At 40.1% G+C, this 25,574-nt stretch overlaps 1 protein-coding gene across 2 annotated transcripts in view; it reads right to left on the bottom strand.

The window, feature by feature from the left end:
* Window positions 1–17,263, bottom strand: part of FAM204A (family with sequence similarity 204 member A) — a 31,831-nt gene extending 14,568 nt beyond the window's left edge. Inside the window, exons 1-6 of one of the 2 annotated variants that reach the window (XM_032878819.1) lie at window positions 17,175–17,263; window positions 11,632–11,873; window positions 11,016–11,103; window positions 10,853–10,883; window positions 10,568–10,667; window positions 15–104 (exon numbers count right to left, since the gene is read on the bottom strand). In XM_032878819.1, coding sequence (XP_032734710.1) covers window positions 15–104; window positions 10,568–10,667; window positions 10,853–10,883; window positions 11,016–11,103; window positions 11,632–11,873; window positions 17,175–17,247 — 624 coding nt within the window. In that variant the 5' untranslated portion in view covers window positions 17,248–17,263. Of the gene's footprint in view, window positions 1–14; window positions 105–10,567; window positions 10,668–10,852; window positions 10,884–11,015; window positions 11,104–11,631; window positions 11,874–16,657; window positions 16,677–17,174 lie in introns of those variants that run through there. The other variant, XM_032878828.1, reaches the window with a different exon arrangement.
* Between the last annotated feature and the right edge of the window lie 8,311 nt (window positions 17,264–25,574).

Below are 25,574 nucleotides of genomic sequence, written 5' to 3'. Positions count from 1 at the left end.
TACAGTTGACTCACCTCTCGAGTAGCTAGCTGGTTGCTGAGCTCCTCAGCCTTCTCAATGTCCCACTCTTCCACAGCCTGGTCTATGCTCTTTTCAAGGCCCGACTAGAAAGTAAAGAAACCTAAAGCTTAAAAGCAGGAAAAAAGGCAAATATTTGCTGGCAAAAGACTATGTCACAGGGCTACACCGAACACATTACATACTTTGATCATTTAATTTTCATGATGACCCCTGCGGTAGTTGGTACCATTCCCATTTGCTGATGAGAAGGCCACGCAGAGATATCAAATGACTTATTCAAAGCCAGATAACTTCCTGAACTAAGAAAAAGGAGATGCCTAAACAGACTTTTGTGACTTCAAGGACTACGCTTTCCCTTAATAACAATATAACGTTAATGATAACAACAGTTAAAATGACAGCACGCTTATTATGTAATAGACCCTGACTTATAACTATAAGAAAGCTCATTTATCCTCCTAACAACTTCACAAAATACTGTTACCGTATTTTTGAACATGAAGAAACTGAGGCCTCAGACTCACTAACGTGGCCAAGGTCAGAACCTGTAAGCGGTAAGGCCATTGCATGAATATGGGTCTGCCCAGAGCCTGCGCTTTCAACCACCGTTTTCCTCGGACTCTTCTCTCTACTGCCCCTTCCTGTAGCTTGAGGCCTTCCTTCAATAGCCCCTCTAGTCTTTGACGATGGGTATCAAGTTAGATATTAAATAGGGGAATAATGTTACATAAGAGAACAAGTTTTATTTTCCTATGGAAATGTTTTTATTTACTAGATGAAGATGCTTTAGGAAACCATAATTAATATTTTCATGTGATTACCAAACACACCAGGTAGGATTCATCATATATTTATGGAAAGAAGCTTAGACTTAAATAATTGAGGTTAGCCTGTGGAAATAGTTACCATATAAAATAAAAAAATATTTAAAATAGTCTAATTTATGGTTCCGACAAGAAAATTCTGCCCTAACAATGGCTTAGCCAGTGTGTCCTCCATGTTTTTAGTTCCCAATTTCTCTCTCATCTAGTAAAAGGGACCCCAGGAATGCCTCTGCCTGTCAGTGTACTGCTTGATTACACCCACCAACTAAGTGAAATTTTGTTCCTGTGCAGCCTCTGTGTAAACAAGACTTAAAAATGCCAATTTACACACACACACACACACACACACACACACACACACGGAACACTAGTCAGCCATCAAAAAGAATGAAATTTTGCGGTTTGCAATGATGTGGATGGAGCCACAGTGTATTATGCTGAGGGAAATAAGTCAGAGAAAGACAAATACCGTAAGATTTCATTCGTATGTGGAATTTAAGAAACAAAACACAGGAGGAGCACCTGGGTGGTGCAGTCAGTTGAGCATCCAAGTCTGGATTTCCACTCAGGTCATGATCTTGGGGGTCTTGAGATCAAGCCCCATGTCAGGCTCCTCGCTGGGCAGGGAATTTGTTTAGGATTCTCTCCCACCACCCTCTGCTCACTCACACCCTCCCCCTCCCCAAGTAAATAAATCTTTAAAAAAACAAACCAGATGAACATATGGGGCAGGGGGTGGGGAGAAAGAGGGAAACAAACCATAAAAGACTCTTAATGGTAGAGAACCAACTGAGAGTTGATGAGGGGAGGAAGATGGGGGAGGGGATAGATGGGGAATGGGTCTTAAGGAGGGCACTTGTTATGATGAGCACTGGGTGTTATACGTAAGTGATGGATCACTAAATTCTACTTCTGAAATCAATACTACACTCTATGTTAACTAATTAGAATTTAAATGAAAATTTGAAAAGAAAAAAAAAATGCCCACACATAATCTGCTTAAAAAGATGATGGAACACAGACCAGTAAGGTTATCACTAGTTGAATGAAAATCATCCCTTCTCACAATCCCTCACCCCACCTAAGGTCTTGATAGGATGACACACTTATAATCCTTGCTCCCAACTGTAGCTTAAGACCATCACTCAGTAGGCCTTAGTCTCTGATCCTTGGCCATGATCCTAGGCCAGGTGGCTCTCCTGTCCTTTTCCCATTCTGGCCCTATGATCACCAGTGTCCAGAAATTCTTTTTGGGGGGCACCCGCATCGGCCTTCTGGTCAGGTCATGATCCCGGGGTCCTGGGATCGAGCCCCAGGTTAGGCTCCCCACTAAGCAGGGAGTCTGCTTCTCCCTCTCCCACTGCCCCACCCCCAGTTTGTGCTTTCTCTCTTGCTTACTCTCTCTCAAATAAATAAAATCTTAAAAAAAAACAAAACACAGAAATTCTTTTTTGTATTTCTGAAGAACTCTTCTCACCATCCAAAAAACATCCTGGACTCACTTTTCCAACATCCTTCATCCTCAGGGACCTCTAACTAATACCCCACCCCAGAGTCCATACTCCAGGCCAGTGACACTCCAAGTGTGGTCTGTGCACCTCTTCAGGTCTGTGAATGGTGCCAGTCTATGAACTGAGCTTGTGCCAGAATGCAAATCAACTACAAGACTATACTCAGCTTGGACTCTTTTTTTTTTTTTAAGGGAGAAGGACAGCAAGACTTTCTCAAATCAGAAAGTAGTACACTGAACTATATTCAGATACAAGCTCTGTATCTCTTGGAAGACCAATTCTTTGAAAAGGCTTGCTCTGGACCAGGCAATAGACATCACCTGAAAGCTCTAATTCCAAAGCTTTACAATCTGGAGTTCTCTCTGAACTCAAGATTCTGTCCTTTGACTTATCCCAAGTTCCAAAGCCAGAGAACCTGCATTGTCTTCATTTGTAACCCTGTCCTGGGACCACCGTATTCATTCTCAGAGTCCTTCAGTCCCTCCCTGGATTCTCCTAACCTCCTTCTCTGGCCTGCCGCCCATGATTAATCTTTTCTAACTCTAAGCCAGGAGTTCTCCAAGTTGAAGTCTGGACCAGCAGCATCAGCACTACTGGGGCACTTGTCAGAAATACAAATGCTCTGAATCAGAAACTGGGTTTGGGGCCCAGCAACTCACTGACGATAACCAGGCCAAAGTTTGAGAACCACTGACTTAAGCAATACCTTCAACTTCCTCCCACATGTTACCTTGTTTTGGCTACTCCCAGCCACTTGTTTCTACTACTTTAACATCTTCCTCTTCCTTCTTCTCAGTAATGTACGCAGTCCTAGGGCTTCAATTACTTCTTATAAGCTGCTTTACAGATCTCTGACTAGTTCAAAACATCCGACCTCTCAGCTATTCCAAGATCTATATCTCCAGCTACTTGCTAGTTATCTTCATATTGAAGCCTTGCGAAGACAGGGTCTCTAACTTGTTATGCCTAAAACAAGCTCATCACTTACTGCCCCGCTGCTTCCCCTTCAGAGCTGACAACCCACTTAGTCACCCCAGACAGAATCCTTAGTGGTCTTCAATGCCTCCAATACTTTGCTCCTATTTTAACTCTTTTCATAGGGTTTCTCATGTTTCCTTTCTGGGCTTCTTCAAGGTCTCATCATCTCCTGTTGGGAAGATGATAGCCTTCTCCAAATTAGTTTTCTGTCTTTCTAAAGTAGAGATACCATGTCACTAGCCAGCTTGAAAACATGATCACTTCTTTATTCCTTTTGAATTGCACCAGAATGCCTTCACAATAGGTTCCCACAATGCTTTCTCAGTCTCATCTTGGGTAATGCTGTACTTGCCAATCTCTGGTCACATCTACCATTCTCTTACTGTCCCCTATGCACCTGATTTGTTTCTACTGGAAAAATCTTAACCATCTTTGCACGTCCCATGTCAAATGTTACCTTCCTACCTCTGCAGTACACACCCACGGACCCTGCTTTATTCTGCCCCATGCCCAGTACCTAAGTGCCGTGCGCACTGCTCTCCCCATGCTGTGCTGTCACTGCACTCCAAGACTCTCGTTAGCACCCATGGGTCTCTCTCCCCTCCCAGGTTCTAGGCTCACCAAGCACAGACCTGTTCAAGCACCTAACCTGACTGAGAGGCACTCAGTCAGCTTCTGTTACTGAGTTAACGGTCACAGTGCAGTAATCCATGGTTGCATTAATACTGAAAGGATCCCACCCAAATGAGGACCATTCGTGACCTAGCCACTGCTTTGACAAGTTCCCAGGAGAATTCTACAACAGTAATATTGGGGTAATAGTACCCCTATGACTAAACAAGAGCAACATTTTCTTATACTTCTTGATGTATAAATCTTTCCCACTACTGGCATATGCACTTCTTTGAGGGCATGGAGAATATCTTCTTCATCTTGGACTCCCAGAGCCCTAGCACAGTCCCTGTCTCTAGAATTTTATTATTTGTTTTTACAATAGAAATAAAATATCTTATTTAAGAAATGAGAATAAATGGCTCTCCTTCCTGCACAGAATATTAGTTATCTCCTCAAATATATATGAAAACAAAATACTAACAGCAAACTTCAATTTTCCCTGCACCACAAATTCTGGGGGAGCCAGTTAAATCAAACCAGACTTCATCTATCCCAACCTCTCATTTCAGCAACCTGGTCCCTAATGTCATCCATTCTTGGGCCTGTCCAGCCGATTCCACATAATAGCTTTGTATGTTTCCCTCCAATTATGTAAGTTCCCTAAGATTAGTTAGACCTGGGTGCTGTACTCCTTTAGTCTAGGACCTAGAGTAATCAGATGAATGAGTAAAAAGGAACCCACTCTATTTTTACCACCAATACCCTGAATAAACCAGGGGTCTGCTTATCAAGCCATTTTGCTGCATCAACTTGCTAACTTCCCTTTGGTTATCATGGAGCCACTGCTTATAGTTAATGTCACAAAGACAGAAACCAAAAATACTCCCCTCTTCTAGAAACTTATATGAACTGCTGAGCTTGTATAAGTATAAATTTTCACTTAAAAAGAAGTCAGCTAAAATTACACATCTATCTCTTCACCATCAACCAACTCCCATTCCCCCAGCCATTCAGAGCACTGGCACAATATAGCAGAAAGAGCTGGAACAGAAGTGGTGGTCAGGAGCGGTGGTCATGGCTCCCGGCAAATGAGATTTCCTCGAAGGAAGAGCAAAGCCTCAGTTTCCTTCAAGAAAAATGACATGACTGGCATGATAACCAAAATTCTCTCCTAGAAATAAAATTGTACTTACATGTTCAATTTTGGTTTTAGCTCTTTTGAAAGTTTTTTTAAATTCAACAAAATTTCAATAGATAAAACTTTATTTTTTCTCTCCCTTTTCCCCTTTTTCTTTCTTACTTTCTTTTTTTTTCTTTTTTTGGACAATATATTTAAGTAAAATATAATACTTCCTTTTGGCTCTGAAAAATTTCTGATTCCATCTAAAATGATACTAACATTGTAAATACACTCAAAATGCTAACATTAGTAAAAAAAAAATCTTAAGGTAAAACATTTCCATCATCTTAAGACCATAATAACGGTTTACAAAGAATATAGCTGGTAAGGTCAGATCCAGAGGTTCAAAATCCAGCTCCTCTACTTAATGGCCGAGAAACTAGGTGATTCCTAGACCTCTACAGCTTATAGTTACCTCACCTGCGAAGAGAGAGTAATACCACATCCTCTGCAAGTTTATGGTAAGGGTCAAAGGAAATAGATGTAAAATGCTGAGCAAAACTTTAGAATATAGCATCACTCGATAAATAAGCTGTTCATATTATTTTATCTAAATATCAGGATACCATTAAAACCAACAGGCGGTCTAGCTCCATACAGCTACAGATCTCCTCATAACTCATCAAGTCCTGAGCCCCAAGCATAAGACCCAAGAATTCAACTCTGAGTCAGAAAGTAGTCTCATGAAGTAAGGTCCGATTATTAAGTCTTAAAAAATATTAAGTTGAACCCAAGAGTACCTTTACTGGAATTATCTCTGATGTCTCTCATAGCACAGACGTGGGACTGATGATACTCTGCGGGGCCTCGGTATGCTTCTCAGGTTTCTTTTGTCAGGAATCAGAACTTAGCTTAAGATATATGCACTTCAATACAGGCAAACAAATTTAGAGATGGCACTTCGGCCACAGGTGCAAAAACATCCTAGGCCAGTATCTAACAGGTTCCCACAAGGCCATAAATAACCTCTAATTAACAGTTTTGCTGCAGATCTCAAGAAGACAAATATCAAAGAAATGTATGGGTACGAGGTCTAACATGAATGACCGATCACCCATATGTGCATTAGCAGAATCTGTTTTAACATACGATTAGAGCGCCTCCTGGCAAACTGTACAATATATTTCTTTTCTTTTTTTTTAAGATTTTATTTATTTATTTGACAGTGCAAGTAGGCAGAGAGGCAGTCAGAAAAAGAGGAGGAAGCAGGCTCCCCACTGAGCAGAGAGCCCGATGCGGGGCTCGATCCCAGGACCCTGGGATCATGACCTGAGCTGAAGGCAGAGGCTTTAACCCACTGAGCCACCCAGGTGCCCCATGTACTATATATTTCTATAGAAATGTTGCTACTAGATATTTGGATAATACATTCAATGTTTAAAGCTTAATACAAGTGAACTATCCACTGAAGTTTGCTGTATCTAATTAAAACTAATATCTAAGGGAGAAAAAAAATTAGGCAATCTCTCCAAAAAGAAGGAAGGAAAATAAAGAACTAAGAATTAGTGGTGTTACCTTTATGTATAAATCATACCTACTTAAATTATCTGAATCACCACCTGGGGATCAAAAGATAATGCTTTGGGGGCACCTTTTTATCAGCCTTTTATCTCATCTGTGTTTTGGAGTTTCAAGTAAAATTTTTGTTAGAAAAAGCATCCTACTAAAAAAAAAAAAATTTGAAAAAAGCTACACTATACAATTCAAGTTTCTTCTCATAAACAACTAAAAAAATTATCAAAGACATTGTGCAATCACTCTTAAAATTATTAAAATTTAAGTCTGGTTTTTCATGCCAAAAAGTATACATTAAGTATATATAAAACTACTTCAATAGTGACTGCTGATGAATCAAACTGATTCAACTAAAGAATACTTGAGATATTAATGATGAAATTAATGAGTTAAATTTGTTCTAAAGATATTCCTATGTAGATTCATAATAATAATTATTATTATAGAATTATTAATAAGTCCCAGTACTACAGAAACAGTATTAAAGCTGTAATTAATACAAAGAACACTTTAGAACAGCTTTGGATGTTAAGAAAATTACATTAAAAAAAAAAATCCTCTCTGTATTGTGAGGAAAGCAGGTGACAGCGCTGTTGTAAATACACATCCTTGGTTGAGCAACAGTTTTAGCTTGGCAGGGTTCCAAAGAAAGGAAGAAAGGAAGCAAGCAAAGCAAGCAAGAAAGAAAACATGGTGGGGGGAGGACTGCACAATAGACACAAGATTAAGAAGTTTTGTTTTTCCATTCCAGAGGAGTGAGTGAGATACAGAATAAAAGGGCTCTTTCAGATATGGTAAGAGACGAGCCTCTGCTCCTGAGAAATAAAATAATGGGCTAGAAATCCATGTGAGCTTTGTCCAAACTGCACCACAGATTTTCATGATCCTCTCTGTACTTCTTCAGCAGCAGCTATTATCGGCTAGACTTACATTTATTCTTCGCTTTTATCTTGGTGCCTCCAATGTGGACATTCCTTAATGTCTATTTACTCTGTTGGATTCACAGTAGATTTTAGCATGACAGCAAAAGGGGCGCAAGTAAAACAGGGAGACAGTGATCCCAACCCAAAGGAGGGGCACAAACCTGCGGGCGCACACTCACGCTGAACTATCAAGAGAATGGGACATCATTTGGCCCATTAAATCCTTCTCTTCCTTTCATGCTTGCATTTTTTAACAGAATAGTACGTGCTGGCAAAATCTTGGGCAGAGGCAAGCCTGGCCAATGCCAGTTTCCTTGTTTAGAAAAATGCTGTGACTTTCTTAGTCAGCTGTCATTCGTACAGAGGAATGTCTACCGTTCAGAAAATCCAACTCAGGGTGGCTCAGTCATTAAGAAAATCCACACTCATCAAATAGATTAACGAGTGATCACAAAAGGATTTAGAGGGGACTTCCCTGAAACAGAAATCTTGTTTTTTAAAAGGATGTTTGACTTAAATTTCTTTTCCTAGAGTCCATCTAACATATAATGTGAAACAGAACATTAGTTCGTAAAACCAAGTTGCTTAAAAGAATTCACCCAAGTCATTCTAGCCTTTATTAAGATTACTCTAGCAAATCTCAAATTCTAGACAATGAGTAAGAGCCGTATCTAGCCAGGATCAAGAAGGTACAATTTCCTATATGTAGGATAACAATAAAATTCTAATTTGGAGAAATTTTTTAAAAATCATTAACTTTTTACTTTTTGGAATGGTTAACAGCTTCACTAAGAAATAGTTTAGACATTCTGAAGCCAAGAGTTCTGAGAAAATATAACAAATACTATAAATAAGGGAAGATCAAAAACCACCTAATTCATGAGTAAAACGTAAAAAAACTTTCCTATTAGAACCAATACTTAGCATTCCTTCCCTCAGAACAACAACGTAGTTAGCAGTGGGGACTGTAGAGCAGGATGGCTGGACACCAGCCCACTCCCATCAGCCAGGGCCCTCCTCCCTCACGCTTTAGAACAGGCTTATGCAGTCCAGAGTATCCTTCTCACAAGATCCCTCCTCCCCGCCCACCAGACTCACAGGGGTCAAGAGCAGAGTAACTGCATTTTGAAGCGCTGACCAGTTCTTCTGCAGTGAAGCTAGAGAACGGAGCATGGGGTCATAAAGCCCGGGTTTTACTGTCACCTCTACCAGCGATCTTTCTTTGTAAGAATGTAAGCATTTTTGCACCTGCTTGAACATTTGTAAAACAGACATTGCTCAGTCAGTTAAGGGTCTGTCTTGATTTCCAACTCAGGTCATGATCTCAGAGTCCTGGGATCTAACCTGACATCGGGCTCCTGACTCAGTGGGGAGTCAGCTTGAGATTCTCTCCCTCTACCCCTCCCCTCACACGCATGCATGCACTCTCTCTCTTTCTCTCTAATGAATAAAGAAATCTTTAAAAAAAAAAAAGAAAGAAAGAAAAAAGAAAGAAAAGAAAAGAAAAGAAAAGAAAAGAAAAGAAAAGAAAAGAAAAAGAAAGAAAAGGAAGTGGTGTTGGTTCCAATTCCCCAGGGTTCTGGGGACTAAATGACAAAAATTCTTAGCAAAACTGGAATCAAAAGGTTCACATGCAAAATTCTACTGTCAGTTCCTTCATGCACACACCCTCAATGATGCAGTACCACCCGATGATGGGTTTAACATGTGAGGTTTGTTTCACAAGAAATATTGATCAGAATGATCTCTACGTGCTCACAGTAGTCTACAGGTCTACAGAAATGATCCATGAAGAAGGAATCTGTCTACACAGGCAGGATACAATATACTTGGGCTTCAACAAGGCAGGCCCCTGAACCTCTAGCCCTATCATTCAGTGCTCAATTTTCATGCTCCTGGAGTCCACACTCCCTGATGTGAATATGTAAGTCACTCATGCATTTAAGACTCTACTAAGTGTTCACATCGATAGACTGATGACGTCCAAATGTGGATCTCCAGCTCAGATTCTCCTGAGTTCCTGCCTCATTTTTACCAACCATCTCTCTACTCCTGCCCACTGATATCACTCATGCCCCAGTGAACTTTGGGCAGGCCCTATCCACCCCTCTCCACACCCAGCCTTCCTATTTCGTACCTAGCATCACTATTCACAACGCTGCTGAAGGTAAAAACTGGAACGGCTCTCTTCCTCTCCTTACGCCCCACTTCCTCTCCACCACTTCACAAAGCATCAGAGGTAAATATTGTCCATGCTCCTCCCAGAGGAGACCCCAAATCCACCCGCTTTTCTCCATCTTCAGGAGCACCATTCCTGCTCAAGCCACCATCCTCTCGTGCCTAGAAGAGTCTCTTCTCGTCTACTTTTGCTGCTCCTGTTTTTTGGCCCTTTCTCTACACAACAGCAATCTTTACAAACATAACTTCGATCATATCACTCCATTAACTTAAAACCCTCCAATGACTCTCAGCTACATTGTAACTAAAACCCAGTTCCTTATTCTGCCCCTTTAGGGCCTTCACAGTTTGTTCCCTGGCTGCCTGCCTCTCCGAACCCGTGCTGGGCCACTCTCCTTGTTGACCTCATCCAACCAAGTTGATATTCTTACAGTTACTCAAATGTCCCATGATGACTCATTTTCCCCAGGACCTTTACCCAGGTTAGTACCTCTACATGAGCGTTCTGTATATAGATGCTTTCTTCCCATCTTTCAGGTCTCACTGAAGTGGCATCTTCCAAGAAAGGTCCTCCCTGACCACCTAAACTAAAGTGGAACCTCCATTTTAATGTCTTCACAACATCCTGTTTATTTCCTTAACACCATTTTTTTTTAATGATTTGTAACTATATATTTACTTTATTACCTAACATCTTGTTTCATGTACAGTAGGCATTTTAACTTTTTCACTGAATTAATTAATGAGGAAAATACCTTAGGCAAGGCTAACCACAAACATTTTCTACAGGCTAATATAAGATGCGATAAAAAAAGTTCTTACCTTGTCAACTTTTTTCTTTTTAACAGGGGGGTCAAACCTATCATTGATTCCAAAATACTGAGTAAGCTCCTTCCACTGGGTTTCACTTGAGGTCTGTTCACTGCAAGACAGACAATAACTTATTTTTAGTGTTTTTAATTGGTTACTACAATTATAAATCACAAAAACTAGTTCTTATGTTTAAGAGGTAAGAAACTCAATTATTGGTACAAGTTTTACAATATTATCTAGAATAGATAATAATAGAATAAATAGATATTTTACCTATTCATTCATAGAACCTACCTATGAGTCTCTTCCTCATTCTTCAATTTACCTGAAAAGATTTCACAAAGTGTCAATACCTGAATATTCATTTATTTCCAAATTAATGTTATTAAAAACTGTTGAGCTCAATCATTCACAATTTAACATTAGCAATACTGAAAATTAAATTAAAACAAAACACCTTTCCTGGAGCGTTTCCTTTTCTTCCTTCTGAATCCTGAAGGTGAGGTTTTCTGTTCAGCATGTTTTTTATGCAATTCTTGAAATTTCTATATAAAAGTTTAAAAAAAAAGAGAAAAAGTAGTAAATATATTTTGAAGTAAAGCATATATTCAAAAATTACAAACATGTTGTGATAAAAATATATTCTAGCATTTATAAAAATACAAATTTAACAAAAGTAGTTCAGTTCTTCTCGAGATACCCTATTTTCCAAGATTCTTTGACAACCTGATTTTTTATCTTCATTTATTTCGACATAAGTCAATCTGATTGGCTGAGAGTAAATTTCGATGATTCATACAGATGACAAAGAGATCAAAATAAAACAGAAGCTCATGTATTATGTTGAGCAAAGTAGCTAATCCTACTAAATGTTTTACTTCCTCTTTTTATAAAACACACCACCAAGATGAGAGTAAGTATCTGAGTGCCCAGTGAGCTGACCACAAACCCAGAGTATTCTGAGTCAATCTTCCCTACCTCCCAAGTACAGGCCCTCTGACCCTGGCAGAGACAGGAGCGTGCACAAACACACATGCACAGGCTTTAATAAGAACACATCAGAGAAAACCTACATGCCACATATTTAAGGGAATTCCAGAGGGGCACTCTTTGTATGCATTTACATTTGCCTCTGCCCCAGGTTTTGGTCCATCAGTTTGGAAATCTGAGATCTCTGTTTTTGTAATGGCCCCATCTTCTTTATCTTCCTGTAAGTTAAGTCCAGAGTTCTCTAATGGGGCTTCATCTTCAGAATTCAACTCAACATCACTTTCATTTAGGCCAGGAGGTAGTAGCCCACTCCACATCTTTTCTTCTGAAGAGAAAAAAGATGAATTTAGACATACAAAGTGGACATGGAAAGGAATTTAAAACCCCAAGAGTTTAGTAATTATCCCAGTGGTTTGGGAACAATCGATCTAGATTTTTTTCTTTTAATCTAAAATCACATATACCTTCCATATTAAAAGAATTAAAATATTTGCTTGTACAAAATAAGTCAATCAGAGAAAGACAATGATCATATGATCTCTCTGATATGAAGAATTTGGAAGGCAGGGTGGGATGTCTGAGGGATAGGGAAGGAAAAAATGAAACAAGATAGTATCAGGAGGGAGACAAACCATAAGAGACTCTTAATCTCACAAAACAAACTGAGGGTTGCTGGGGGGTGGGGGGGTAGGGAGATGGTGGTAGGGTTATGGACATTGGGGAGGGTATGTGCTATGGTGAGTGCAAAATGTGTAAGCCTGATGATTCACAGACCTGTACCCCTGGGGCCAAACAATACATTATATGTCAATAAAAATAATTAAATAAAAAAATTTGCTTGTATAAGATGTTTTAAAGAGTACAAAGTAGTTAATTTGTTATAAGACAAACTTACAGATGAGTGACTTAAAGAAAATAGGACCTGGATTATCTAATATACATAGATAATTTTGTCTAAAAAAAATAAACTCAGTAAAAGCATTCATTGCTCTAAGAACCTAACAATATATACATCACACAATTTAAGATTTATAATATTATATCTCAAGCTATCATAATTAAAAAAGAAAACAAAGTCAGATGTTTCACTGGTATTGAAATGAACTTTCAGGGGACTTACTGCCAAAGGAGTACGAAAACAGTTATTCAAAGGAAAATTTTTAGGCTGTGCAAGTAGTTTGAGGAAAGCATGGTGGTAAAAAGAATGTCCTAGTTTTAAATTTTACGAGTGACAGCTAAAATACCAAATGGAGAATTAAATGTTAATCCTAACAATTTAACAAAAACATACAGCTTTTTTGAGTAACAATATCGTGTTTAGGAAACTACGGTTCAAGTTCAGGATAATATTTATCATTAGGTATCTGGCCCATTGGTAGACGGAATATTAACTACTGTTAAGCTTATCAAAAATGACCTTTAAAATTGGGAGTTATAATCATTTGCTAAAATAATAACGGAGGACATTTTCAATATTAATCACATGGCATATGTATCGACTCAAAACCACTTCATTCAAAAGATGCGTAAATAAGAGAAGTCAGAGTTATACTGCCTGCTCATGATTTACCTGAAGGAATAAAACGCAAGGATGGAAATTTTTGCCCACTTTTCTGCCCCCTATTGTGGTTAACCTAATGAGAAAACCACCACCATTGTCTCTGAGACAAAGGCATCACTGGATTTTGCATTAATCTGAATAATGGATTCCAGATAACGTTTAAGGATCTCCTCCCAGGTCCAAAGAATCAGATCTTATTTTTGGCAGTATGGATCCCAGCCTCCTGAGTTGTTAGCCCTCTAAAACCACCTTACCAAAATACTCTTTTAGCTTTTTAAGAAGAAGGGCTCTGACATCTAACTGCTTCAGTTGTAATCCTGACCCTATCATATACTAGCAGTATGAGGAAATCATTTTTACCACCTCTGACCCTCAGTTTTTTTCTGCTGTAATAATACAAGGATAATTATATTGCGTACAGGGCTATTCTGAGAATTAAATGAGATAAGCTATGAAAACACTCACCACAATGTTTAGGAGGTTCTAGGGGCTTGATCAATGCCGAGCTCTTTTTGCTATTAGTATTTCTGTGGCCATGTATTACATTTTTATAATTTCTGTTATGGGTGGCAGCATTCACAAGGTAGTTTTGAAGTTTCTAAGGTTGAGGTGCATTCACTTAGCAATTGATCCAAATCATTTACCTCCCTGATTTCCAAAGTCTAACATAAGTTTCTATAAAAAAATATTGGAGTCTGGTTTTCTGAATGGAGCAATAAAACCAGATTCAGGAAGACAATGGAGCCTAAGTGTCAAGGCTCCTCTTTTGCACAGGTCTTTCCAAAGCATTATACCCAATTTCTATTTAGAATTTGTATTCCTTTTCTTAAAGAGGAGACCCAAAATAATATAAGCTCCAAGCCCCATAAAACCTGGATCCATGCCTAAACCTAGACTGAGGATTTTAATAGTTGGAATGGGTAAACTTTAGATACTTTGTTAGCACAAAAGACATCATGTGAAATATGCCAATATTGAAAAACGAATGTTATGCTATCAATAAAAATATTTTTACTGTTCTGAGGAGTAGATGGAGGGGGAATGATAAGCTTCAACATGACTTTGCCACTGACAAATAAACCTTTAGGCTCATTTTCTATTTCAGAACTTAAGGATAGTAACACATTTCAGATTCAGCGTTCTTAGCAAAATTGGGGTTCTATGTTTGAAACCAGTTTCTTTTCCCTGTCCATAGCAGCCTGTGCATGGCCACTGTGTACCAGGCTCTCTTTAAGACATGAAGACAGGCAAAAATATCTAAGGGAACCGGCATTCTACACACATGGCAAGTGTCTGTCCATCAGCAGCCAAGTACCACTCAGCCCAGACTTCAGTTGTGGCTGCTAGTGAAAGGCGTGTGCCTCTCTGATGCGCACAGTTCTACTGGAGCACACTGTTCCAGCATCCCTACAGGGTGTGTCTGTGCTCTGGGCACCCACATGAGCTTCACCCTGAGGAGCACTCTCGGGTGCCTTGGAGTCACCTGTCCCTATCAGCTTTCAAGCATTTTTTATCACATTTTGGACCTTCTCAAAATCATCTATTTTTAGCTCGTTGCTGTGGCATGAAGTAGTGTTTTCAGTATGACACTGGCTAGTATGATAATTTCTTGTGTGTGCCCATGGAAGAAGGAAGAACTAAAATAAATTTTAGAAAGTAGATTCTACATCCAAATCCATAAATTAAGGCAAAATTCAAATAACACGTCTGAACTCAATCCCTGAACATCGTTCAAGTGGCGTGCCATTCTCCTGTGACTGCAAACACACACACACACATATACACACAAGGGCAACCCCATGGTCACTGATAAACACAGATAACTCACCGAGAAGACTGCAAAATGGAGCTGTCCACGTGAGCAGCAGTTCAACTGTAAATCAGCCAATATAAAGTGGCTGCTTTGTGACTTGCTTTGGGCTCACGTTTGAAAACACTTTGAAAATTCACAGTATATTCATGTCACTCATACATTTCCAACTGTACTATGGTACCAACTGGTACCAACTGGTACTAGGTTAGGCCTCGTGTTCACTTGTTTTGGCTGCTCTTAAAGATGACTCTCTAATTCTCTGAAATGTCTCTTACCCTATGCCTTTATTCTAAAGCAAATCATTCCAAATTACCCTTTAAATGTGAAAATTATTCGGCCATTCTCAAGAGATGTGATGTACCAGTCAGATGCAATACTGGTTAAACCCCCAGAGGATAAGGGTTCTCTCCTCAACCCCAATACCACAGCCAAGTTTTCTAGTTTTCAGTAAGACTGCATGTCAGACAAAACACCTGAAAGATGCGGGCGCCTGGGTGGCTCAGTGGGTTAAAGCCTCTGCCTTCGGCTCAGGTTATGATCCCAGGGTCCTGGGATAGAGCCCTACATCGGACTCTGCTCCGCAGGGAGCCTGCTTCCCCCTCTCTCTGCCTGCCTCTCTGCCTACTTGTGATCCCTCTCTCTCTGTCAAATAAATAAAATCTTAAAAAAAAAAAAAAAAAAACACCTGAAAGATGCTCTAGAGAAAGCCAAGGAGACCCCAGCAGTTACACAGAAGCAGAACCAGAAAGAAAAACAAAGCAAGTCAATGATGTATCTGGCATATACACAATGTCATATATAAACAAGATGACAGAAATTCTTTTACCATTAATCCCTACAACCACCCTTCCACTAGAAATTACTATCTAAACCCCTTTTACAGGTGGGGAAACTGACTTGCCTAAGGCATTGTGATCTGCTTATTTTACAAAAACAGAACTCTAGGGCTTCAACTTACTAACTTTTAGAGGATGCAATTTAAGTAGTAATATATTCTTGGAGACAAAGATTTGAGAGTGCGTCTAAAGAATGACTCTAGCCTGTAATTTTGTTAAAATTTTGCTTCAGAAAAAAACTGTCTTACTCTTTAAAAGGAGAAACTTATGTAAGATCCTATACTAAATGTATACATAAAAATGACATTGGGTAATAATGTCACATTTTCTGGAAGATCAGGCGACTGCTTACAACGAAAACCCAATCTGAGCAGTTTAATGGGTAAATGCCTCCTGTCACTACTATTCCAGAATTTCAACTCCATTTTCACCATACGAAGCTGTCTTCCCATATTTTGTATCCAATTAGAATAATCCCAGAAACCTGAATTTTGTCTGATCTGAATTTAATCCCAACCAGTATAATAATCATAAACCACCACCCACCCACCATCATGTTAAATAATTCACACAATAATCAGTTTCCATGACGCGGAATTACCTAACTAAAATACTTTTAAGCAGGTATCAACATTAATGTAAAAGTCCCATTCATGAAATATGCTGTCTTTTCTCAAAAAGATAAACTAAATCAGAGGACTGACTTCGAATTAAGCTCCCAGTCTGATTACCCAAACTATTTACTTGGCAGGAGATTGTATGTACGCATATGTTCCACTAAAAAGTGTTTAGTCAGGGCCTGGAAAACACGTCCCAAGACCCTGCACGGAAAGATTTCCGGTTAACCAATAACATTTCGAGGCTCACTTTAAGGCGGATGCCGCCGCGAGAATACTTACAAGGTTCAAGGCTGCAAGAGGGTGGCTCTAGAAAGGAAGACCGCTTCCCGCTCGGCGGCACGACCCGGAACTCGGCAGGCTCGCCGGCGGCAGGGCCACACTCCGATCCCCCAGCGGGAAGCATCCCGTCCCGGGCACAGAACTAAGCGCCGCAGATTGGGGTGCAGGACGTCTAACCCGCTGACACTCCCCTTAACTGCAGCTCTTCCCCGGGCTACAGCACTTGTAAACCGGAGGCTGCTTCCCCAGTCGAAAGCCTCTTCACCTTCTCACTTTGGCCGGGGTGGGACGGAGAACCCCTCTCCCACCAACAGGCTTCGGGAAGGCGCTACGTCCCTTCCAAGCGAAGCAGAGACCAGCCCTACGAATGCTTCCGTGGGCCTAACCGGGGGCTCTGCCGGCTCGGCCGTAAGGCCGCCCACACCTGCTCACTGGCTCCCCGCACCCGGCCCTCCAGAGCCCGTCAAGTCGGAGGTCGGGGCGGCCGGGAAGCAGCCCGGCTATCAACGGTACTCACCCGTCAGGAGCCGGCCGCCTGGCCGCCATCTTAAGACCCCGCCAACACCGCGCCTTCCCATTGGCTCCGGCATCTCAGCCAATGGGCTGGGGCCGTTCTGGCCCCGGGGTCGTCATGGCAACCGACCGCGCTTAGCTCTGCTTTCAGATCTGTCCGTGGCGCCTGATTCGTTCTTTCTGCTTCCGTTCTCTCACTGTTTCCCCCTTTCTTCTGGACGTTTTTAAAGGCTTTGTTCTTTTCCCCATTCCCCGCTTCTCGCTGGTTTTGGGAATGAGGAAACTGCTGGCTTAGACCTTGAACTGAGTTCATTCCTCCAAAGCGGGAGGTTCGATGTAGATGCTCTTTAGGCTCTTAAAGGAATATTTCCATTCCTTCAGCCTTTTACCCCTCACTCCCTCTCCCCTCCCTCCCTTTCCTTCCCTTTTCCCTTCTGTACATATTTATGGAGCAGGCACCCTGCCAGCCTCTGCTTAGCGGAGAACAGTCCCGACTCCTGCTCTCCTGGTGCTTACCATCTGCTACACTGATCAGATGTGTGGCCTTGACTAAAAGCTTATTGAGCCCCTTTTCCGTGACAGCCACTGGTTCAGGCCCCGAGGAGGGGTTTGGAGGAGCATAGAAAATAAGTAAGGAAAAAAAAGAGAAAAAAAGTGCTATGAAGAATACAAAGCAGAATAATGTAATAGTGATGAGAGCGCGGACGATTTTAGAAATGCTTCCACTTTCCGAAATAGTGCTCTGTAATAATGATAAGACCACTTTCCTATCCTCGTGAGGATGATAAAAGAAAATACACATAGAGTCCTTAACACATCATCTTGCCTATAGTAATTTTAGTCTTAGCTACTTGTTACTGTTGTTAACATTATAATGCCTTTCTTTGAAGCATTCTGAAAATGTATAAGAATTTTTGCACTGCACTTTAATATATCATGATTTAGTGTAAACAGATGTTTAAGCTTATTAGGTAACTATCCATTATCTCACCCCCAGGGTCTCCCAGAGGGATATGCCAGGTTTATGACATAGATTTCTGTAATCTCAGAATCATAATAAAACCCGAACTGACAAGATCAGGTCACACACACACACAAATCCTTCTCCTGCTGACCTTCTCTGATTCTAGAATAGAAGCAGATCGAGTGACTTCAGGATCTGTGTGAAAGTCTCCAGGCCAATTGTGTCCAGGTCTCAATAGCATTTTTCCCCAATCCAAATCTTTAACAAGTCAGGCAGTTAAAGAAAGGATGTGAGTAAAAGTGCTGCTATGGTTAATACATTTGGGCCTCTTCATTACTGTCTTAGTCTGCTCACGCTACCAGAACAAAATACTGGGTGGCTTAAACAATAGAAATTAATTTCACACAGTTCTAAAGATTGGAAACTCTAAGATCAAGGTGCGGACAGGTTTCATTCAGGACCCTGTTCTCTTGGCTTGTAGGCAGCTGTCCTGCTGTGCGCTCACAGGATCCCTTCCTGATGTGTTTGCAGAGAAAGAACGTGTGCACAGGAGAAAGCTATGTGGTGCCTCGTCTTATAAGGACACTAATCCTAGAGGATCAGGGCCCCACCCTTATGACCTCATATAACTTTAATTAATTCCTCACAGGGCCCGTGTCCAAATGTAGCCGCACTGGGGGTTAGAGTTTTAACAAAGCAATTTGGGGGTACAAGAAACATTTGGTTCATAACAAATGCTATTGGTGGAAGTGTGACAAGAGTGGAGGAAGAGAGCACAGAGGGGCGAAGAATTGAGACACAGGGTAGGAGGGAAGGGATGTTGACCTGTTTAAGAACTGTTTCTGCACATAGTCTGTCAGAGTACTCATTATTCAGCACATATAAATATACAAAGGACAGAGGAGAAATATAATTAATCCCAAGACCCATAAACACCAGGTTTCATATTAAAAGTTTTGGAAAGGGCACCTGGGTGGCTCAGTGGGTTAAAGCCTCTGCCTTTGGCTCAGGTCATGATCCCAGGGTCCTGGGATCGAGTCCCGCATCAGGCTCTCTGCTTCGCAGGGATCCTGCTTCTCCATCCCTCTCTGCCTGCATCTCTGACTAATTGTGATCTCTGTCAAATAAATAAATAAAATCTTAAAAAAAATGTTTGGAAAGTCCTACTCCAAAAATATGTATTTTAAAATTTGAGAATTCTCAAATGTCTGATTGTTTACTCTATCATATTATTGGATTCCTGTAATAAATGTAAATAAATGTAAATAGCTCAAACTTTTCTTCTGGTTCTGGTTGAAAGACTTCCAGTCTCTGAATACCATTGTTTTGCCAGTTTTCTGGGGAAATGTCAGTTATTTGATTTATTTTAATCAATAAATTTACCTCTCCTCCAGCAAATTCTTGCCCTGGAAACCTGCCAAACCATGCATTTTGTGAATGAAATACTTGTATTTGTGAGATTTCTATGAAACATAGAATTATTGAATCCCTTTTACTAAATCACAGTAAATGTGATGTAGCTAGTGAATTGGGCTTGAATTGTGTTGCATCTGGCACTAATTTCAAACATGTACATTTCATTTAAATTCTCAAACATATCTTAAAAATCATAAAGCAGTTTTTCTTTGCCAAGAAATGTTATAGTTTATGAAGAGTTTTCCCCTATATTCAGTAATTTTTTTCTTAGTGTGGAGATTACAAGTCACACTCATGTTATAAAAGATTAATTGTGGAGGCCTTTCTTGGTAGCTGTTAAGTCTCTGATTGATGAAAATTTCCCCCAATATAATGAAATCCCTTAAATATTTCTCAGTTTGGAAAACTGAATATGACTTTGTGGAACATATAATAAATGTCCTTCTTGCTGAAACTGAGAAAGAGAATAATTAATTTCCGCCTGTACAAAATGCTTCGTGTTCTGCATTGAAGAAAATGTAGTCTAGTGACTTAATGCAAAAGGATAGAAAAAAAGGAGTTCTGAATTTCTGGAAATGTGTGACAATTTCTCCCCCTGGATTTGCTTTCTAAGTTTACAAACTGAACCATCTATAAACAGTGCTGGCCTTCCAAGGGTAAGTTGAACAACTAACACTATGACATCAGCAAGAGTTGACATTTGAGGAAACAAAATTTCTGTAATAAAGGATGTTGCCAAAGAAAAGGACTTTTTATTTATTGTCATGTCTGGCACTTTCAACTTCTTCAGTTCCAATAGGTTGTACATAGGAAGAGAGGGAGGGCCAGAGAAGAAGGCTTTTAGAGCACTTCTGTATGCTGTGTATTTTGCAATAGATATCATTTCATGAGGTAGTTACTATTGTATCCATTTTACAGACAAGGAAATTAAGTCTTCAAGGATTTAAGAAACTTACCTAGTGTGACACAGCTCATAACATGGAAAACCAGGTGGGAAGTTTCACCGGACTCTGAAGCTCATGCTCTTTTCATGGTCAACACCGCTCCTTTTAAGGTGAAGTTCCCAATGAAGCCCAGCTTAGCATAGTCAGAAAAGTACAGACATCGTTGCTACCAAGTAGGATGCGTACTTGGTGAGAGTTTATGAAAAGAGAGGCTTCAGGAGCAAAATGTGTCTCCACTTTTCATCCCCCTTAGTACATAGCAATTGATCAAATCCCATTAGAGGAATCCTCTTCAATCACTTCTGGTTTGTTACATTGAGGTCTATCTATGTTCATCTGTCTTTCCAGAACACCTTCATCTTCCAAAACAGCCCACTGCATGATTCATGTAAATGAAGGAATATGTGTAAAGCTTTTAACACAGAATCAGCATGTAGTCAGCAGTTTGCTACAATAAATACTAGTTTCCTTCCTTTACACATAAAAACTAAGGAGTGAGTGTGTCTGTGTGTGTGTGTGCATGTGCGTGTGTGTGTGTGTTGGGGGGAGGAGGACTGAACAGGAAGAGCACAGAGGATTTTTAGGGCAATGAAAATTTACTGTATGATGCCATAATAATAGGTACATATCACTATGCATTTGTGCAAACTCTTGGAGTATGCAACACCGAGTGAACTGTAATGTAAAGTATGGACTTTGGACGATGATGAAGTGTCAATGTAGGTTTATCAGCTGTGACAAATGTACCACTCGATATGGATCGTGGGGAGGCTGTGCAGGTGTGGGGACAATTAACATGTGAAAGAATCTCTGTACCTTCCCTCAGTTTTGCTGTGAACCTAAAACTGCTCTAAAAAAATAATTATTTTAAAAATCAAAAGAAAAATAGTTCATTACTGATGAAATCCAAATTTTAGTGCCTTAATAAAGTTCTGTTGGAACATATGCACAAAAAAATATAAGGAGTCCATAAATGTTGACAGATTACCAGATTAACCTGACACCATCTTTGTGGGCCATACTATGTGCCCAGTGATAACCTTGAATCTTGCTAGGGTTCAAGGAGAATGCAAATGAAGTATACGAACTGGCTGGTCAAGAAGTTTGTAGTCTGAGACAGCTAATGTGATTATAAATTGTACATCTTACACCATAAGTACTAAAATTGTGAGGTGCATGATATAAGTAGAAACTATAGAAATCCTATAGAATGGAAACGTAAGCTAGGTGGGATTCAACACAGGCTATTTCCTCCGACTGGGATAGCTTTCTTTTTAAAGATTTATTTATTTGTTTGTTTGAGACAGAGAGAGAGAGAGAGAGAGAGAGAGACCATAGTGGGGAGGGGGAGAGGGAGACGGAGAGAGTCTTAATCAGACTCTGTGCTAAGCGTGGAACCTGACGTGGGGCTTGATTTCATGACCCTGGGATCATGACCTGAGCCAAAACCAAGAGTTGGACGCTTAACCAACTGTACCACTCACGTGCTGCTGTTTCTCTTTTGTACATGTGGAACATCTTCTGATCCTTCAAAAACAAGATCAGATGTTACCTCCTAAGTTAAACCTTCCCTGACTCGTAAAGTTCATGCTTTTCTTCTCTGTCTTCGTAATACTTGATACATAGCACAACGAGGGCTTTATTCCATCAAGATACAATTCGTTGTCATAGGTCAGTCCATACAGACAGATTGTGAGCTCCTTTGAAGGCACAATCCTTGTCAAGTAGTAAGTGGTCAGTAAATGTTTGTGGAGAGGATGGATGGATGACAAACGAAAATGTCAATACATGCAATGAAGAGAAATGGGGAGGGTGACATAGGAAAATCACGTGAACCAATGCAGAGAGGCAAGAAAGCTATGGTTTAGGTAAAACATAACACCAGGTTGGGTCAGACTACGGGAGCGTTCTGTCATGCAAATAGACAGGTTCTGCCTGAATACAGTGAGGGAATTAGAGAATTCGGGCCAAGGATATGATGATACAGATTCCCCAGGGAAATTAATATGACAGTCTTGTGAATAGGAAAGATGATTTTGGAGGCAGTTGAGCCAACATGAAAGGCACGCAGCTGGAAGGCAATGATGGAATAAGTGGTCAGAGTCTGGATAAAGGCAATGGTCATGGAGGCTGGGGGCATATCAAGCATCAAGTCTAATATTTTCCTCATTCATTCATTCATTCATTCATTTCCTTTCATTCTTACTTGCATGCTTTTGACCTTATTTTGGCTCCCTGCTTTCCAAAATTTATATTCTGCATTCAGTTTTATAAATTTAACCCAACCTTCAGGGACACCTCCTTTACTATGAATTATGAACTCCCATAAAACAATTTAAATTAAATCAGTCTTTCAAATAACCCCCACAAACAACCTGTTGTATGCCACTTTGCTTCTTTTCCACCTTCAGCACCACATCCTCGACTCATTCTTAAGAATAACTCTAAAAATAAATAAATAAAATCTTAAAAAAAAAAAAAAAAAAGAATAACAAAGCTGTTCCAGGAACATACTGGTCGTTTAGGTGGCCTCCTAGTGGTCTGCTTCCAGAGCGACCCAACACATTTTCTGCTTGGCGCAGAGAGAATGTAAAAAGTGATCTCTGCTTCTCCTTTGATCCTTACAGTTCAGAGTCTGGAAATTCCACGTCAACTAATCTCCTCTTCACAGATACAGGTGCATCACCTAGAAATCTCTTTCCAGTTTTAGCCCAGTAACGTTAGTGTCTTGCTCTCCATCATCTTTTTGGTGACCTATTAAACACCATTTCCCACCATACCAATCCCAGCCGCCAAGCACGAGATGATGCTGTGCTTGCAAAGAAAAAGAAAGCTGTAAGTTTAAAGTGAAATAACTAAATAAAGAACTAGCATCTCACCTGAATGTGTTCAAAAGAACTCTTTAGAATGCCTTCCAAAGTTTCCACCAGAGTAAGGGAGAGTCATTTCTTATTTAGCATTATAATTTAAATATTTTGTCTGATTTTATTGCAATGTGGCGTTACTAAGGCCTGGGAATCTAATCGGCATTTAGGATACTGTCTCCAATGAAATAACGATTCTGAGTTTCCTATAATTCTTTAGAAATAACTACTTGCAACTATGTATTTGCTAAACGGAGGTCATCCTGAATGATCTGCCTCATACAATCTTGCAAGGTTCTATCTTGGAAATTGTTTGGAAGCGTTTTCTATTTTTAAACTTTGGTTTAAGATTTGAGTGTACCTAGCTTATTCCAGTTAGGAAAAGCACATTCCACTCCATAGTCTCGAATAATAGGCATGTTCTCAGTGATCCAACCAAATCTGGTACTCAGCCCCACAGACCTTGCCATACTGCCCCTAGGCTTGTGCATCCCTAGAGGACCGTCTTCCCTCTCCCCAGCTCACTTCCTACATCCTTTCTAGAATTTCACTTTCATTTATATATTGGCTTTTTATATTTACCTCTTTGTCTTATATTTTAGTGGTTACTATATGAGTTACAGTATCTACCCTTAACATTTCACAGATTAATTAAGGTTAATATTTTAACAGTTCATGTAAATTGGAGGAACCTTGAAACTGGAAAAGCTCATTTACTGTTCTTGACATATCTTTAACGTTGTCACATTCATTAAATCTACATGTGTTGTAAATCCCGCAATACAATGTTTTGTTTTGCTTTGAACAACACATGTATTTTAAAAGAATAAAAGCAGGGGCGCCTGGGTGGCTCAGTTGGTTAAGCCTCTGCCTTTGGCTCAGGTCATGATCTCAGGGTCCTGGGATTGAGCTCCGTGTCGGGCTCTCTGCTCAGCAGGGAGCCTGCTTCTCCCTCTCCCTCCGCCTGCTGCTCCCCCTGCTTTTGCTCTCTGTCAAATAAATAAAAACTGTTTAAAAATTTTAAAAAATAGGGGTGCCTGGGTGGCTCAGTGGGTTAAGCCTCTGCCTTCGGCTCAGGTCATGATCCCAGGGTCGTGGGATCGAGCCCCGCATCCCCGCATTGGGCTCTCTGCTTGGCAGGGAGCCTGCTTCCCGCCACCCCGCCTGCCTCTCTGCCTACTTGTGATCTCTGTCTGTTAAATAAATAAATAAAATCTTTAAAAAATTTTTTTAAATAAAAGAAGAAAGAGCAAAATATAGTCATTTACATTTTCCCACATATTTACTATTTCCAATGTTCTTCATCTCATCCTGTGGTCCTGAGTTTAATCTGCTTTCCTTTACCTTTATTCCAAAGAATTTCCTTCAGAATATCTTATAGTGTAGTTTTGCTGGCACTGGATTGTCTTAGTTTTCTTTTTCCTGAAAATATCTTTATTTCACCTCCATTACATTTTAAGATTTATTTATTTTAGAGAAAGACTGCACTCAGTGGGGAGGGGCAGGGGCGAGGAAGAGAGAATCTCAAGTAGACTCCCCATTGAGCACGGAGCAGTACTTGGAGCTCTATCTCATGACTCTGAGACCAAAGTCGAGCCAAAACCAAGAGCTGGATGCTTAATTGACTGCGGAACCCAGGTGCCCTGTCCATTCCTTTTTTTTTTTTTAATGTCAGATTCATGGAGGTAGAATTTACATACAATAATATTCACCCCTGATAGTGCACGATCTGTGAGACTACATATAATCGTGTAACCACTGCCACAGTCAATATACAGAATATTGCCATCACCCCAAGTTCCCTTACTTCCCTTACGCCCTTTAGCAGGAAACCACCCTTACACCCTCGCTTCTGGAACCACTGAGATGTTTTCTGTCCTCATAGTTTTGCCTTTTCTGGAATGAAGTCATGTACGTGAAATCAAATAGCATGGAGTCTTTTGTCTGGCCTATTTCATGTACCATTATGAATTTGAGGATCATTCATTTTGAATGCATCAGCACGTGTTCCTTTGTACTGCTGAGTAGTGTTCCATTGGGTAGCTATAACGTACTTTTAAAAATCCATTCACCAGATGAGGGATATTTAGATTGTTTTTCATCCTTAGCAATTATGAAGTATAAACAAAGATGCTACAATACTCGCATATAGGTTCTTGTGTGAACAAAGCTTTTTTTTTTTTAAAGATTTATTTATTTATTTGACAGACAGAGAT

The sequence above is a fragment of the Lontra canadensis genome, unplaced genomic scaffold (genome assembly GCF_010015895.1).
Source record: "Lontra canadensis isolate GAN:19392208 unplaced genomic scaffold, GSC_riverotter_1.0 scaffold3, whole genome shotgun sequence".
NCBI lineage: Eukaryota > Metazoa > Chordata > Mammalia > Carnivora > Mustelidae > Lontra > Lontra canadensis.
This window is presented reverse-complemented; position numbering and strand designations above follow the sequence as displayed.